General features: G+C 44.1%; 1 protein-coding gene across 1 annotated transcript; it reads right to left on the bottom strand.

The window, feature by feature from the left end:
* Positions 1 to 716: 716 nt before the first annotated feature.
* On the bottom strand, positions 717 to 7,004 carry PDCD2 (programmed cell death 2). Its single transcript, XM_039224215.1, has 6 exons — positions 6,668 to 7,004; positions 5,928 to 6,170; positions 5,432 to 5,563; positions 4,012 to 4,115; positions 2,073 to 2,186; positions 717 to 1,320 (listed from the first exon to the last, which is right to left on the bottom strand). Exons 1-6 carry the CDS (start codon positions 6,948 to 6,950, stop codon positions 1,162 to 1,164), a joined length of 1,035 nt encoding a protein of 344 aa, XP_039080146.1. The 5' UTR covers positions 6,951 to 7,004; the 3' UTR covers positions 717 to 1,161.
* Between the last annotated feature and the right edge of the window lie 10,418 nt (positions 7,005 to 17,422).

The raw sequence follows: 17,422 nt of genomic DNA, 5'->3' as shown, positions 1-17,422 counted from the left end.
GCTGGTAGTTTCTTTCAGTATTATGTTTTGCTATTTTCAATTTCATGGTGTAGTTCAGCATGCTCCTCTGTTCTCTGTATCTTCTGCAAATGAGCAGCTGCATCCAGAGGCTTGATCCCTTTGTAAAGACTACAGAAGTGCCATGTTCTTTTGTTAGGAATCAAACCTTTTTTTTTTTTTTTTTTTTTTGGTAAACATTTATTTTTGAGAGACAGAGAAAGCATGAGCAGGGGAAGGGGCAGAGAGAGAGGAAGACACAGAATCTGAAGCAGGCTCCAGGCTCTGAGCTGTCAGCACAGAGACCCATGTGGGGCTGAAACTCATGAACCGTGAGATTGTGACCTGAGCCAAAGTCAGCTGTTTAACCAACTGAGCCATCCAGCTGCCCCATTTCACTGTATTTTATACACCAATCTATTAATTACATAAATATGGGTACATATATAACAATATATACATATTTATATATGTACAGTCTCTCTTCTGAGCAGTGCTCCTGGCTGATCAAGGTCCTTTTGAAGTAGAGCTTTTCTTCAAATTCAGCTGAAATCATCACACTCACCAGCCCTATTTTCTCATTGTTCTGGGCTTCTATGTATACTGGAGCCTGTCACAATCACCTGATTACCAGACAAACCTCTTCAGGTTTTACCCAAATAATTTTCTCTTGGCTTAACACTGCAAATTTTAGGAGGAAAAACACTCTGAGTAACAGATTGTTTTAATTAGGCAATTAACCCACTTTTATTTAAGTAGAAACAAACATACAGATAAAATAATTACTTCACTTAGTCCTACCATCCATAATTAATTAGTTCACACCAAGTATGTATCTTCCCAGATTTCTGTGAACATAAACATACATACTTTTACAAAGGATATGAACGTACTATGAATATCTTGGTGTCAGCTAAAACCTCTGTCATATGTGATGTGCATATAGGTCTGTATCATTAAGACTCTATAACCTTCTGTAGGTATACACCAAAAGTAACTACTTGTCACTGGACTTAATCGTTTCACTAATATTTACAAATTGTAAACTCACCTAAAACAACATCTTTGTCTCTGGTATAATTATTTACTTAGGATAAAATTGTAGTAATGGAAATGCAAGGCCTAAGAGATTATGAGCATTTGTAAGGCTTTATGACATTGTCTTTAGGGTGTATCTGTTATATCTTGCTTCCAAACAAATTCCTCTGTGTAGCCAGTCCCCAGTCTACAGCTTTCAGCACAGGTGAAGACAGCCAGAACACCCCAATCGACACTCCTGCCCAGTCTGTCGGCCTTTAGGTAGTTGAGCAGCTGAGGCATGACCTGAGGAGAAGATAACACAATTAGAGCCCTGCTTTGAGGCAAGAAAGCTTCCTTCCTTGCCAGGGATCTTGGGTCTTTCAATCTCCAGCTTTGACACTAAATCAATTAATTTTGGACATAGTCTTCACAATTCCTTTTTTCACTCTAAGAAACAAATATCACCTACCACTTTGTAAGGTTAGTAAATCCACAGTTCAAGAGCATTTCTATCCAAGCCAAAAGAATTGTGATCATAACAATTCCTTTTGAAAAACCATCTTAATTCTATCCATTTGTTTTCCTACCAATTTCAAAAACCGAAGCTAAACTGAGTAAGGCCTCTATAACACTCCTATCACCAAGTAAAAAGGCCTTAATAGCCAGTACAAGAAAAGAAGGTATATTTAGAATTACAAATATAACAAAATGGAAACACTAAAAATGATTATCTAACCATACTCAGAGGTGGGGGGATGGTCATGATGATAGACGCAACTACATTTAAATCCTCCTTATTGCACATGTCCATCAACGGCGCATGTCTAAAAACTAATAAACTGACAAGTTATCAGAAAAAGCACATTATTTACAAAGAGAAAGAACTACCAGATAAAACAGTAAAAGACAATTCCTTCCAGGGAACAAGCCCTTAGGTGGGACAAGGCACTTTCTGCATTAACAGGACCCATGTGCGTATATTACTTCAGTAAGTTTTATAGATTTAATTACATAGCCCAGGGTAACTGTATATTAAAATGCTCTTGAGGTCATACCTGGAATTCAAATATTCTCTTGGCACCACAGGGGCAATCTGGAATGTCCTTTTCTTGAGGGATGTTTTCACCAGAGATCCAGATGGGTGCAATTCCTCTGCCATATCTGAGAACCTGATATCAATCAGGATCATGTTCAAATCACCAACATTGCATCTATGCTTCCGCTGGTAGCATGTGACTTGATAACCATCTGGAGAAACTTTGTAACTGTTCCTACACGAGTTCCCTCACTCACCTGCAACACAGTGAGGCTCCCTCACCTCAGACCTGGCACCATTAATGTTTCCTCAGCATCATCATTTTAGTTTATCTGACTTGGGTCATCAAAGTCATAGTTCATAAAAGATAATATGGTTAGAATCTGAATCCCAAGAGTATTTTGTGTAGGGTCCCACCATAATCCTGTTTCTTTACTACCAGTTTCTGAATCCAAAATGTAGCCCATAGTTTGTGCTTCCTTTCACACAGATTAAAGGAACCTGTTAGAAATTTTAAAAGGGACAAATGCCAAGTCAAAAACTTGTTTAAATAAATGCTACAGCGATAACTTTTTTTAAATTTTAATTTTTTATTTCATATTTGAGAGAGAAGAGACAGACATAGAGTGAGCAGGGGAGGTGCAGAGAGACAGAGACAGAATCCGAAGCAGGATTCAGCCTCCCAGAGCCCAACACAGGGCTCGAACTAGAGCAGTGAGAACATGACCTGAGCCGAAGTCAGACACTTAACCAACTGAGGCCCCCAATTTTCCAAATATATTTCATTATAAGATGTTATACACCAACGGGGTGGCCTTCCTGTTTTGTCAAAAGTATATACATTGCTAAAAACTGCCTTCTTGGGGTGCCTGGGTGGCTCAGTTTGTTAAGCGTCTTACTTCAGCTCAGGTCATGATCTCGCACTTCGTGGGTTTGAGCCCCACATCGGGCCCTGTGCTGACAGCTCAGAGCCTGGAGCCTGTTTCAGATTCTGTGTCTCCCTCTCTCTCTGCCCCTCCCCTGCTCATGTTCTGTCTCTGTCTAAAAAATAAACTATTTAAAATATTTTTAAAAATAAAAACTACCTTCTCAGCGTTTAGGACCTAGGTCTGTTCTTCCCATGGTCTCCTTGCCCTGGGTCTTTGATTCAGTGACTGCTTTATTGGAGTTTAGCTGAGTTTTCTTAAAAGGAGAATGATGTTAACGGAGGAACAGAGATGAAGAGGGGAAACATCTGCTGAGCACTTGCTGTGTGCCTGTATCCTCCCTTCATCCGCACAACCACCCTGTTTTTTTCACACTGGAGATGTAATTACATTAGAACTTACTGTATAACTCAAGGATCCAGGGCTCTGGATCTGCTTAACACCAAAGCCCATTTTTCTTTTCTCAAGACCAGTGTCTGTGTTAACATGTTATGTTGGTTTTCCCTGCTGGATAGATGGACAAAAATATTTTTTTCTTGTTGCCACTGGTGCAGACAATCCTTGCATCACAGGCAGTATCTTACTCATATGCTATCTCTGATACTTTTTTTAGAATATAGGGGCACCTGGGTGGCTCAGTTGGTTAAGCGACCGACTTTGGCTGGGGTCATGATCTTGTGGTTTGTGAGTTCGAGCCCCATGTCGGGCTCTGTGCTGACAGCTCAGAGTCTGGAACTTACTTTGGATTCTGTGTCTCCCTCTCTCTCTGTCCCACCCCTGCTTGCGCTGTCTCTCTCTCTCTCAAAAATGAATCAATGTTCAAAAAATCTTTTTAAAGAATATAGACCCTACATGATAAACAGTACGACCTGTAGTCCTTCAGTAACTACTGAAGCAATCAGCAGACCATCTGTGTGAAGGGTTCCTGTAACAAGACACTAGCTTTATTGTAGTTCCCTCTTCTCAGGGGTTATACCCTGGAAACACCACCTGAAAAGAACATAAGAAAGAGCTGTATGAAGTCTAATTTACCTGTTCTGGCTCAAGGGCTATTTTAGTTTTAAACTTCTGGAAAATTTTGTCTTCCTTCGATTCATGTTTTGCCATGGAATCCAATTCTTCTTCTGGTGCTTCACCTGAAAAATCATCAAAGCAACTGTTACACCAGTAAGAATAATCCCCATGACTTGACATTTCCCACATGCTGAGGAAAGGAAATTTCAAACAACCAACTTAGTGTTAAATTGGAGTGAAGGCCAGTTGTTCCCACAGGCTTTCACTGAACTTTAATTCATTAAGGTTGGTGCTTCAAGATCATCTGATTTTTTTTCAGGCACTCCACTACTGGGCAGGTTCCTAGTAAGTGCCTCTCCTTAAAGCTTCAAATTAAAAGAACAGACCCAAGTCCTGGGTTTAGGACTTGTGTCCAGCAAAGATTACAGGACACCCAACAAATATTGAGCCTTTTATTTTCACTACTGCCCTTTAGGCATCTGGACTATCCCTATCTCTTCAGGTCTCATGCATTTTTTTTTTTCCCCAGCTGGTACACTCATTCAGCTATCACAAGCTCCCTGTTGACCTACCCGCTTGTTCTCGACACTCCTCTCCTGGAATCCCAGCTATTTGAACCACTGCTGTCCTCAACAGAATTTAGTCTGTGTTACATGTACTGAAGTATATTTTTGATTTCACCTGAAGATGAACTATAAACCAGTAAGCTGATATTCTAAAGTCTGATTTAGATTCTAAAACCTAATTTTGTAGTGCCTAAGAGCTCAAATTCAGTAGTGAATATCATGTGAGCTCAAACAACTTTGGTTACATGACCAAACAAATTACACAGAAAACCTCAAATTCCTCACTGCAAAATGAGGTAGTTTCTAATTCTCTCTACTGCATTCAGGATTTTAATGAATCATGCACAAATAGCCCTTGATGCAGATTAAGTGTTGGATAAATGTTGGCTACTAATCTCTTAGGTATTTGGTTTGGCCTAGGCACTTCACTAGAGTATGGTCATCTCTAGATAACCTGTAAAATTGCGTATCTGAAACGGGCCACATGAAACATTTAAAGGATCCCTGTACCCCACGAAACACTATGCTAAGCACTCTCACTTATTTGATATCGAACTGAGAAACGTATCTTGGATCCAGATGAACTTACCAAGTTTCAGGTTATCTTGTGGAGCCCTACCCAAATGACCACCTAGATACTTACCCTGACATATCTTTATCAGAACCAGAATGTATCTGATATATATGCCAGGGAGGGGAGGTACAGGAAGGTATTTTCAAATGATAAAATATTTGAAAATTATAGGCTACATACTCGAAAGTGAGTTAACTTTTCCTATCAGTACCTACCTCTTTTCTTGACATACTGAGCCTTTTCTTTCAAGCATTATATTTAATCACTTAAGAATAAAGTTCTAAAACTGACCCCTTACCCATGCTTCCTATAATTTCTGATTCATTTACTTTTTCAGCAACTTCAGGTGTAATCTCATCTTCTGTTTCTATTACAATTTCAAATTCTGGAAAAAGGAAGTTGTGGTCTGGAATTGTTCTGTCCACATATTCTGAAACAAGAAAAGGTAACTAGCATCATTACAGGTCATTTAGTTTTAAAGAGGGTCTAATAATTTCCCATTTCTAAAGTATATTCTATATAGTAATAGTTTTGCGAAATAAATATATGTAGTTCCCGCATTTTAGATTATGGGTCATAAATTAAATGCCTGTATCAAGGCAAGTCTGGGACATAACTTGAGTAAGTAAGATCTCACAGTTCCTCTTTCATAGAGCTGTTCTTGTCACCAGTGAGTTACCAAAATTTTGAAAAGTATAATAACTAATCTAATTTTAATTTTCATCCTCAAAACAAAAAAACTTGGGTTGATAGATGCTATGAAACTGAGCTGAAAATTCAAAGAACTGACTCACCTGACTGTGTACAAGCCTGCTTATGTCCCAGTCTCCAGTCTAGAGTCTGATGCTCCTTACTGCAGTAATGTGCCTTGTGACATCTGGAGCATGTTTTGGGGCCTAAACAGCCACAAACCCTGCAGAGATGAGCACCAGACTGGAGCTGGAGGCACACAGACTCTGCAGCCTCTGGAGGAGGGTCCTCAGCAGGTGGCTCATACGAGTAAAAGTCATTTTTCCTGGGTAGCTGATTTCTAAAAACTATGAGAAAATGAGAAGAGATGCTGTAAACACCGTAAGTAGAACAATATAGCAATCCAAATATTTGAGCCTCTGGTCCACACAGGGCTGAAAGGCATTACAGAAGTTAGTGCTCTTATATTCTGGAAGGGGGGGGGGGGGGGGGGGGCGGGGGGAGAACAGGAAACCAGTTTGGTACCCACAACAATCTGAAGAGCATCTTGAGCTTGTTCAAGATCATTAAGTAATGAGACCTCTAGTTAAGTCACGTTGACTCTGCACATATATGGAAACTTTATTGGGCCCAGCTTTCTAAAAAACGGCACTTTTCATTATTTTGGTTTAACAACGCAAACTTCGTACCAAGTGATTAAACTCAAGAGCTGGGGCCCAAAATGCCTGAGAAAGACAAACGGTGCTGGGGGTGGGGGCCAGGGGCTGCACTGGACACCCCGCCCCCAGGCGAGGCCCTTCGCACAGCGGACCCGGGCCCTGGCCCGGGAGCAGCGGCCGCTCACCGCGCAGACCGGCGCAGCACGGCGGCACCCGGCAGCAGAAGAGGAAGAGGCCGCGGTGGAAGGCGTCGGCGCGGTCGGGCAGCGGCGCGTAGAGCTGCAGCAGGAAGGCCAGCGGGCGGCCGCACAGCGCGCAGGCCAGCTCCTCGGGCCCCGGCAGCCCGGCAGCGCCCAGCCACGCCGGCCTCCCGCCCACCTTGCTCGGGAACTGCTCGCTGCGCAGCCGCCACGCCGGCGCGGCTTCCACGAAACCCAGCTCGGCAGGCGCCGCGCGGGCCACCGCCATGTAGCCGGAGAGACCGACCGCTCGCACGCCGGGCCTGCCTGGCCGGAAGGCAGACGTTAGCCCCCGGAAAGCGCGCACAACGGCGACTCGGGAGCGATTGGGTAACAGGGAAGGAGAGGCGGGACTAAGGAAATGGCCCGACGTGAGCACGCTCCGTGCGACCCTGACTTCCTGTCCCGTGACATGAGGGCGGGGTTAGCCTTTAGGGGTTAGGGTTAGGGTTAGGAATTTATAGTAGAGTCAGGAAGAGATGTTGCAAGTTCACCAGCTATTTCAAATATTTCAACTGTGTCTTTTTTTTTTTTTCCTTTTCCCTGTTTTTGGAGTTGGCGGCCACTGTCACTTTAAACACTGAGAGTTTTATTTAAGTAAAAGTTTACAATAAAATTTCAGTTATAAATGCAGCAAGTCTGAAACTGCAGTCTACAAAAGTGAAAGGGACCAAGGAGCTACTGTCCCCACAACTTTTTCTGGAGCAGCTTCCACCCTGCACGTGGCAGCCGTCACTGCCCTGGACCCTGCAGGTGGGCCCGCCCCAAAACCCACCTGTGTGGGGTCAATGCCTGGCCATCCCTTCCTCTTGCGCCTCTTCTCCTGCGCGGTGAGGATTTTATTGGCCGTTGCTTGTTTAAATCTCAACAAGGCATGAGCAAATGTAGCTGGGTTTCAGCGGAGGCCCAGATGCTTCTATTTCTAGTACCTATTTTATAGCAAAATTACATCTAGCATTTCTTTTGGAAACAAGTTTCTTTAATTTTATTTAACTTTAGAGTTAAAGCAACATAGGGTTCCTGGGTGGCTCAGTTGGTTAAGCCTCCAACTCTTGATTAGAGCTCAGGTCATGATCCCAGGGTCATGGAATGGGGGCCTTCATCCAGCTTTGAGCTGAGCATGGAGCTTTCTTAAGATTCTCTCTCCCTCTCCTTATGCTTCTCTCCTGCGCACCTTTGTGCATGTGCGCTCTCTCTCTCTCTCCTCTCTCTCTCTCTCTCTCTCTCCTCTCTCTCTCCTCTCTCTCTCCCTCTCTCCCCCCCCCTCTCCCTCCCTCCCTCTCTCTCAAAAACAAAAACCAGAAACCAGTAAAACCACTAGACAGCCATAAAACATAACATTTTTTCATCTTAGTGTTACCTCTTTAGTGTTTTTTGTTTCCAAAAGCACATCTTAATCATTCTTAGCTTCTTAAGCAACTAAATTAAGTTACGTTTTACTGAAAGGAAAAACAATATGAGAATGTTTGTTTTTAAGAACTTTGTTCTTGAAAATACTCTTCTAAGATTGAGTATTTGTAAATATGAATTGAGTCCTGGAGGAAAAAAACTAGTGTCTTCTCTGTCCATTGAAGTTAGGGAACAGTGAGAGCCCCGCTCATAGGTAAGGTAACTTTGGCTTCTGGTTAGGTCCATAGCGCAGGATATGTAAAAGCAAACTGTTGAGTAACATTTTGTTTCATGCCAATGACAGCCTGCTCCAACTCAGTTTTTCTTAACAAACTTTTCTTTCCAGCAGTGGAGTCTCAGGCTGTTTAGAGAATCCAGTGACTTTTCACACCTCAAGTTTGTAATACATATAATTCAAGCATATGAAGATGGGGTAATGCCAGAGACACTCCTTCAAACTTGAAACCCGTTTGTGAGATCTGTTTCAGTTCCTACTGTAGACACCTCTGTTTTTTATTATTAATTACTGAACATATTTAACTTGGAATCAATTTATTATGAATTCTAGCATATTTTTAGTGGGCAAATGTTCAAATCTGTCCATGCCTCTCTTTACCCTGACTTACTGTCAGAATTCTTGTAGTCTATGGTTCAGCTTTAGTTTCTGTCTTTATTACAATGGATCTGAAAACATTCGTTTTCGTTTCAAGGATTGATACCAACTCCACGCCTCTGCCTTCCTAAGTCTCTGAGTGGATGTTCTCCAATATGACCTTTTTGGCCCTTGTGCCCCCTTCCTACCCCTCTGTTGAGGTACACACCTCTCCCTGGACATGATCTAGCACCTTCCAAACTGTCTCAAGATAATGGATTTTTTATGAGTCTTTATTTTGCTGAGGTTCAGCTGATGCCCCCTGTGACTCACTTCATTACCCCCAAGTAAAAGGAGCAAGCCAGCAGGTCGAAACCTACATGTTGCCAATATTGCAGCATATTGCAGCAAGTCATTTTGCTGCTGAACACGCATGCTCCCACACTGCCTTCCATTGGCCTCAGATCACCTAGACACTAGACTCTTCCACCTAGAGAAGGGAATTTACAAAGACCACTTAATAATTTTAGGTCTATAAAGAGCAAAAAGTGTTCTCCTAAAACACTGAGGAGAAAATGAGGCTGAGCAGAACTTCCCCGGGTCACAACTATGGGACAGTCTTTCAGTGTGTGTTATTGGTGGGAATAGCTAGATTGTTTTTTTGAAGCTACCCAGAACAAGGACTCTTTAGACCAAGTCTGTACCCAACTCTGGATGAAAAAATGGTATATTTAACAATCTCACCTTCGTTTAGGACCTTTAGTGGTTTTGCACAGCCATCACAGCCCCAAATGCTCAGCCAGACATTTGAATTTCCACAATCCAGATTGGACCTGTCTTTTGGAGTCTAGTTCCTCATTATTCTCACTTGATTTGTTGTCTCCTTATTTGTTGGACAGGGTCAGGGTCAGAGTCAAGGTCAGGGTCTTGGTATGGGTTCAGGTCAGCTGCACATTCTGGGTCAGGGTCAAGGTTAATGTTTGGGACAAGGCCTTGTTCTGGGTCAGGGTCAGGGTCATGGTTTGCCTTTATCATAAGTGGCCCCCTTACCTATCTTCTGTCTCTTCTCTGTTTCTCCTCTTTCTGAGCCTCTAGGATGGACACGACTGTCTCATACATCAGAAGTTGATCTGGTGAGCATTGTTTTCTTGCCCCACAATGCTGGGCTCTAAAAGAAGAGTGAAATAACCACCTGGTCACTGACTGTTTCAAATCTAAGTCACCTCCAGTCATGGGTTGTGGATATCCTCAGAGATCATGCAGGATCCTTCCACCCTCCCTCCTGGGAAGGGTGCTGCTGGCTCCCTTCTTCCTGGGAGTTCTTAGGTTCCAGCACATCTCTGACCCATGATGGCACTCAGTAGACATATATGGATTTATATAGGATGAGTTGTGGTGACTTACCAGCCTCCATGTGCAGCCTTCTTGTGGGCTCGTGGGGCCCTCTTGGCACTGGCCAGATCCTTCAACCCATCTGAGTGATCACCAGTAGACAATCAGGTCTCAGACAGGACAGCCCTTGACCTCCCACCATCCAGGCAGGCATCTGTGGTCCTTCAGCTCAGGCCAGCCTGCCTCCTGACAAATCCTCATGGCCAATTACTGAGCTGACTGTGCTGCTGGTCACCTTAACAGGTCCATGGGCAGTGTAGACATTTCCCAAGGGATATTTCCATTCCCAATGTCTGTGTGGTTGAGTCAAGTGCCTCCTCCCTCACTCTTAGCCTGCCAGGAGAGGTAATGAACCTCCAAATGTTGAATGTTGTCCTGGATACTACAGCCATACAGCAGACTGGCCCTGCAGTCCTTTGGACTCCTGATTGTAATATAAACCTCTGACATGCATAGTTGTTAAGAATCAAGGAAATGGGGGTGCCTGAGTGGCTCAGTTGGTTAAGCGGCCAACTTCAGCTCAGGTCATGATCTCATGGTTCATGAGTTCGAGCCCCACATCAGGCTCTGTGCTGACAGCTCAGAACCTGGAGCCTGCTTCCATTTCTGTGTCTCCCTCTCTCTCTGCCCCTCCCCTGCTCATGCTCTGTCTCTCTGTATCTCAAAAGTAAATAAACGCTAAAAAAAAAAAAAAAAAGAATTGGGGAAATAGGAGAAGCTGTGTCTCCCAGTGGATAATTTCTCACTAAGGCAGTGAGGTCTCAGAGAGCCACCTGCATGACCCAGAGACCGTGGCCTCCAGAAAGCCTGCCATATGGGGATTTCATGCTGTAGAGTAAACCTTGAGTCTCCTATTGCTTCACTGAGCAATAATTTCCTTACCATACATTTGGTCTCTGCTTTTTGTAAAGAAGAGAGAAGAGACTGGAATACGGGCCAGCTTGTTCTTTGAGGATGGTGACTAATGCGGTCAGTGGGCAAGCGTTACTCCTGGGCTCTCTCCTTCCAGGGCCACAGGTGAGGTCTGTGTGTCTTCCAGTCAATGAGACTTGAGGACCCAATGTCCAAAGCAGGAGCCTTGAGTTTACCACCAACAGAAAAGTTGGTTTTTCAGCAGTTGGAAGAGTGTCTTGCCATCATGGGAAGACAGCATGAGCACTGGATGGACCACTGTAGTCCCTGGCCCTAAGTGAACCCCTTCCTTTCTTGGGCACAACAGATTCTGATGCTGTGCAGTCGGCCATCAGTGACGTGGAATTTGCTGCTTTCCCAGCCTGGCATCCATTGTCATTCCTCAGTCCAGGAACTTAGCTTGCCTTTGGAAACTATATCTCATTTGTTTCCCAAACAGTTCCAGAGGACAGCCCCCATGTCCCATCCACCTCAGTGTTGGGCATATGATTCTAGTCTAGCCAACCCATGCTCCATCCTCTGGGTGCTCTGATGACCTCAAGGATGAGAATGTTACCCAAGCCAGGCCAAAGATACTTAAACCCATGCCTTTTCAGGGACCCTAAGGGAAATAGAAACCAGGAGAATGGACAGTGCTTGGAGTTGCTGGAGGCCACAGACACAGTGAGAGAGACTGTGTCTGTGAATGGAGCCTCCCCAAAGGCATTTAGCAAGATGGAGGTTTGGAGAGAGTCCAGGATCACACTGGGAGAGTGTGAGCCCCTGGGCCTGCCAGATCCAAACCCATTTTTAACTTGCCTCTGGCATGTATTAATTTATTTCTACCATTTAAAAATATTAAGTTATTTTACTTCAGTAAGCATGTCCATTTGCTTGCAATCCAAAAAGTCCTAGCTGACACATCAGGATCAACAATCCCTGAACCCTTCTGTGCACCATGGCTGAGGGATATGAAGATGGTGGGTGGGGTCAGGTCTCAGGAGAGCTCCAGAACAGCGCTGTCCCTGTTCGTTCTCTGTGCCTGGAGAGGAAAACCCCAGAAGAGTGGGAGAACCAGCAGGAGGAAGAAGTCCCTGGATGGCTAATTAGTTTGCTTATGTTTTTTTTTCCTTATTTTAGGGCCCATTTGTTAATGTGTATTTTTACTAGGAAATCTCTCGTCTCCTCTAGGTTTCCAGTCTGATGAAATCTTTCTCTTGTTTGACCTTTAATTTCACCTCTCTTTCTAGTTTTCTTCAGAATTGTCACACTTAATGAGCAAATATTAATATGTTATTTTTAACCGAAGTCCATAATTTATCCATGTTCCCTCTGTTCTACCTTTTCTTCCTCCATGACATGTGGCCATCATGTCTCTTTGGGCTCTTAGTTTTGACAGTCTCTCAAACTTTTCCTTGTTTGGATGACCTTTACAGTGGTGAGGAACACTTGTCAGCATTTTAAAAAATGATTTATTGGTTATTAAAATTTTTAAAAAGTTTTTCTTTACCCAGTTTTGTAATTTTTTTCAGTAGGAGAATTTAGTGGTTCATCACTTACATATAACACCCATTGGCCATCACAAGTACCGTCCTTAAACCCATCATCCATTTAGCCCATAGCCCCCCCAGCTACTCTCAGTTTGGTCTCTATAGTTAAGGGTCTGTTTTTTGGTTTGCCTCTCTCTTTTTCTCCTCTCTATGTTCATCTATTTTTTGTTTCTTAAATTCCACACGAGTAAAATCATATGATATTTGTCTTTCTCTGAGTTACTTTGTTTAGCATTATCTACTCTAGTTTCATCCACGTCATTGCAAATGGAGAGATTTTTATTCTTTTTTGTGGCTGCTTAATATTCCATTGTATATATACACCACATCTTCTTTATCCATTCACCGGTCGGTGGACATTTGGGCTCTTTCAATAGTTTGGCTATTGTTGATAATGCTGCTATAAACATTGAGGTGCAAATGCCCTTTCAAAGCAGTAATTTTGTATTCTTTGGGAAATTGCCTAGTAGAGCAGTTGCTGGACTGTAAGGGAGTTCTATTTTTAACTTTTTTAGGAACCTCCAAACTATTCTCCACAGTGGTTGCACCAGTGTGCATTCCCACCAATAGTGTAAAAGGATTCCCCTTTCTCCTCATCCTCCCCAACATCTGTTGTTTCCTGTGTTGTTAATTTTAGCCATTTTGACAGGTGTGAGGTAATATCTCATTGAAGTTTTGGTTTGTATTTATCTGATGATGAGTGATGTTGAGCATCTTTTATTTTTTTATTTTTATATTTTTTATACTTTTGTTTTTTATTCTATTTTTAATTTTTTAATAGTTTATTGTCAAGTTGGTTTCCATGTAACACCCAGTGCTCATTCCCACAAGTGCCTTCCTCCATGCCCATCACCCCCTTCCCACCCCCCCATCTGCCGTCAGTTTATTCTCAGCATTCAAGAGTCTCATGGTTTTCCTCCCTCCCTCTCCCCTACTATTTCCCCCCTTCTTCTCCCCCACGGTCCTCTGTTAAGTTCCTCCTAATCCTCCTATACATGCAAACATATGATATTTGTCCTTCTCTGCCAGACTTATTTCGCTCAGCATAACACCCTCAAGGTCCATCCATGTTGCTACACAGGCCAGATTTCATTCTTTCTCATTGCCATGTAGTATTCCATCGTACAGATAAACCACATCCTCTTGATCCATTCGTCCGTTGATGGGCACTTAGGCTCTTTCCATGTTTTGGCTGTTGTTGAGAGTGCTGCTGTGAACATTGGGGTACATGTGTCCCTGTGCATCAGCACCCCTCTATCCCTTGGGTAAATTCCTAGCAGTGCTATTGCTGGGTCCTAGGGGAGTTCTATTGTTAATTTTCTGAGGAACCTCCACACTGTTTTCCAGAGGAGCTGTTTACATTCCCATCAACAGTGTGGGAGGGTGCCCGTTTCTCCACCAGCACCTGGAGTCCTCGTCGGCATCTTGAGTCCTCTGATTTGCTCATTTTAGCCACTCTGACTGGCGTGAGGTGGTATCTCAGTGTGGTTTTGATTTGTATTTCCCTGATGAGGAGGGATGCTGAGCATCGTTTCTTGTGTCTGTTGGCCATCTGGACGTCCTCTTTGGAGAAGTGTCTATTCATATCTTCTGCCCATTTCTTCACTGGATTGTTTGTTTTTTGGGTGTGGAGTTTGGTGAGTTCCTTATAGATTTTGGATACTAACCCTTTATCTGATATGTCATTTGCAACTATCTTTTCCCATTCCGTCAGTTGCCTATTAGTTTTATGGATTGTTTCCTTTGCCGTGAAGAAGCTTTTTATCTTGAGGAGGTCCCAACAGTTCATTTTTGTTCTTGATTCTCTTGCCTTTGGGGATGTGTCAAGTAAGAAATTGCTGCAGGGGAGGTCAAGGAGGTTTTTTCCGGCTTTCTCCTTGGAGGTTGTGATGGTTTCCTGTCTGGCATTCAAGTCCTTTATCGATTTTGCGTTTATTTTTGTGTATGGTGTGAGAAAATGATCTAGTTTCATTCTTCTGCATGTTGCTGTCCAGTTCTCCCAGCACCATCTGTTAAAGAGGCTGTCTTTTTTCCATTGCATACTCTTTCCTGCCTTGCCAAAGATTAGTTGGCTGTATACTTTTGGGTCCAAACCTGACTCCTCTATTCTATTCCATTAGTCTATGTGTCTGTTTTTGTGCCAATACCATACTGTCTTGATGATGACAGCTTTGTAGTAGTAGAGGCTAAAGTCTGGGATGGTGATGCCTCCCGTTTTGGTTTTCTTCTTCAATATTACTTTGGCTGTTCTGGGTCTTTTGTGGTTCCATACAAATTTTGGGATAGTTTGTTCTGGTTTTGAGAAGTATGCTGGTGCAATTTTGATTGGGATTGCATTGAATGTGTAGATTGCTTTGGGTAGTAATGACATTTTAACCATATTTATTCTTCCAATCCATGAGCATGGAATTTTTCAATTTCTTTGTGTCTTCTTCAATTTCCTTCATAAGTTTTCTATAGTTTTCACCATACAGATCTCTTATATCCTTGGTTAGGTTTATTCCTAGGTATTTTATGGTTTTTTTGTGTGTGCAATTGTGAATGGTGTCCGTTTCTTGATTTCTCTTTCTGTTGCTTCATTGTTGGTGTATAAACATGCAACCGATTTCTGTACGTTGATTTTGTATCCTGCAACTTTGTTGAATTCTTGGATCAGTTCTAGTAGCCTTTTGGTGGCGTCTGCCGGGTTTTCTATGTAGAGTATCATATCATCTGCAAAAAGTGAAAGTTTGACTTCTTCTTTGCCAATTCTGATGCCTTTTATTGCCTTTTGTTGTCTGATGGCTGATGCTAGGACTTCCAGCACTATGTTAAACAACAGTGGTGAGAGTTTAGCATTTCTAATAGGTGTGCAGTGCTACCTCACCATTGTTTAAATTTGCAATTTCCTAATGATAGAGGATGCAGAGGATATTTGTGTATGCTTGTTTACTATATATACATGTTCTTTGTCCACTGTCTCTTCAGATATTTCCCATTGTCAATTAGGTTATTTTTTTCTTATTGTTGAGTTCTGAGGTTTTTTTTTAGTATAGTTTGAATTTGCAAATATATTCTCGCAGTTTGTAGGTTGTCTTTTAGTTCTCTGAGAAAGGTCTTTCACTGAGTAGAATTTTTAATTTCATAAAGTTCACATTATCAAGTTTTTTTCTTTTGTGGATTGGTTTGGTGTTGTGTTAAAAACTCATCACCAAACCTAAGATCGTGTTCATTTTCTTTTATGTGTTCTTTTTGATATATTGAGAGTGGTGAATTTTATTTCTTTAAAACATTTTTAAATGTTTATTTTTCTTGAGGGGGGAGGGGTGAGAGGCATAGAGAGTGAGGGAGACACAGAATCTGAAATAGGCTCCAGGCTTTGAGCTGTCAGCGCAGAGCCCGACTTGGGGCTCGAACCCACCAAGGGTGGGATCATGACCTGAGCCGAACTCCAACGCTTAACTGCTTAACCTCCTGAATCACCCAGGTGCCCCTAATAGTTGTGTATTTTAAATTTATGTATAATTTTGAGTGGATTTTGGTGTAAGTTGTAGTTTTTCTGTATATTTCATTTCACTCTATATGCTTTCCAATTAATTGTTCCTTAAGTATTTCTGCAAAAGCTGGGATATTGGGCCTCCATTTTACTTAGAAATCTTCAAAACTTGCTGGATTCAGCTGGAACCCTGGGAGAGGGCAGGTGCCTCCACTGAGCGAAGTGCACAGAATCCTGCACCGCCCCCACCGCCCGCAGGGGACGCTCTAGCCCGGCTTCCTGTCTCAGGCAAGGCTTGCGCGCTCTGCCGCCCTCATCTGCTTTGGTGGCAGGAGCCCGGCCTCCTCAGGACTCCTTGTGTGGGACTCGGGGGAATGTGGGCCCGTGTCCACGCCGCCAAGAACCCTGTGCCTTCACGACCTGCTGTGGGGGATTCTGGGGGACGTGAAGGCGCGTCCACGCCGCCAAAATCTCGCGTCCTCAGGATCCGCTATGGAGGCTTCGGGAGGGCATAGGGCCGCGTCCACAGGGACTGGAACCCGGTCTCCTCAGGACCCGGTGTGGAGGATTCCAGAGGACGTGGGGCCGCGTCTAAAGGGACTACAACCCGGTTTCCTCAGGACCCGCGCGGGAGGTGCAGGTGAGGAGAAAGCGAGAAGGAGGAGGGGACGCTGAGGGGGTAGGTGTTCTGGGGACCCAGACGGATAGAACCCGGCGCGGCTCGGTGCGCGGTGACGCGGGGTCCCTCGGGTGCTGTGCGCGCGGCAGTCGGGTCTTCCCGCAACGACTCGGTTCCCACCGCGTCCTCACGCGGTTCGCGCCCGCGAGCAGGTGCCCGGGCGGTGCTCGCGCTCCCGCCGTTGTGGCCGCGCGGGTCGGGGGGCCGGTTCCGCGCGTGACACGGCGTCCTGAGGGGTTCGGTGTCCACGGCCCCGGATGTGCCGACCGCTCCGGGGAGGATGGACGTCGTCACAGGACGGATTCCCCCGCGTCCAGGAGCACAGAGTGGCGTTCCGTCCACGCGCGTCTCCTTGCGTGTCTGTCCCCAGCGTCCTGTCGTCCTCAGAGAGTCCATCTGTCCCCTCCTCGCTCCGAGTCCCTCCCGGGCACCTGGGTCCTTTTGACGCAGGTGTCAGCGGGTCCGTCTCTTCAGTCTCTTTCCGATGGGTCGTCCTGAGTGTGTAGATATGCACGTGGGGTTTCTGTGTCCGTGTCGTGTGCTGCCAGTGTACGCATTATCTAGTTCTGTTTACCTTCAACATAACACCTTCAGTTTCTACCAGGAAAAATGGGTTCACTAGGGACAAAGAGAGCCTTTGTTCTCCTGTGCCTGGATTATTTCACTCATCATAATGACTGTGGGGTTCAATCCTTGTTGTAGCGGGTGTTAGAATTCCCGTCATTAGGGTTAG

This window comes from Hyaena hyaena, unplaced genomic scaffold, assembly GCF_003009895.1.
Source record: "Hyaena hyaena isolate Hyena2069 unplaced genomic scaffold, ASM300989v1 scaffold_1557, whole genome shotgun sequence".
In the NCBI taxonomy this organism is placed as follows: Eukaryota; Metazoa; Chordata; class Mammalia; order Carnivora; family Hyaenidae; genus Hyaena; species Hyaena hyaena.
Note: the sequence above shows the minus strand (reverse complement) of the source record. Positions and strands in the feature narration are given on the sequence as shown.

What these genes read in the sequence shown, in the direction of transcription:
- PDCD2 (XM_039224215.1), bottom strand. Translation starts at nt 6,950, where the DNA reads ATGGCGGTGGCCCGCGCGGCGCCTGCCGAGCTGGGTTTCGTGGAAGCC. An exon ending in GTGCTGCGCCGGTCTGCGCG is followed by an intron (nt 6,171 to 6,667) that starts GTGAGCGGCCGC and finishes ATTTTCTCATAG; the next exon opens with TTTTTAGAAATCAGCTACCC. An exon ending in GCAGGCTTGTACACAGTCAG is followed by an intron (nt 5,564 to 5,927) that starts GTGAGTCAGTTC and finishes TTCTTGTTTCAG; the next exon opens with AATATGTGGACAGAACAATT.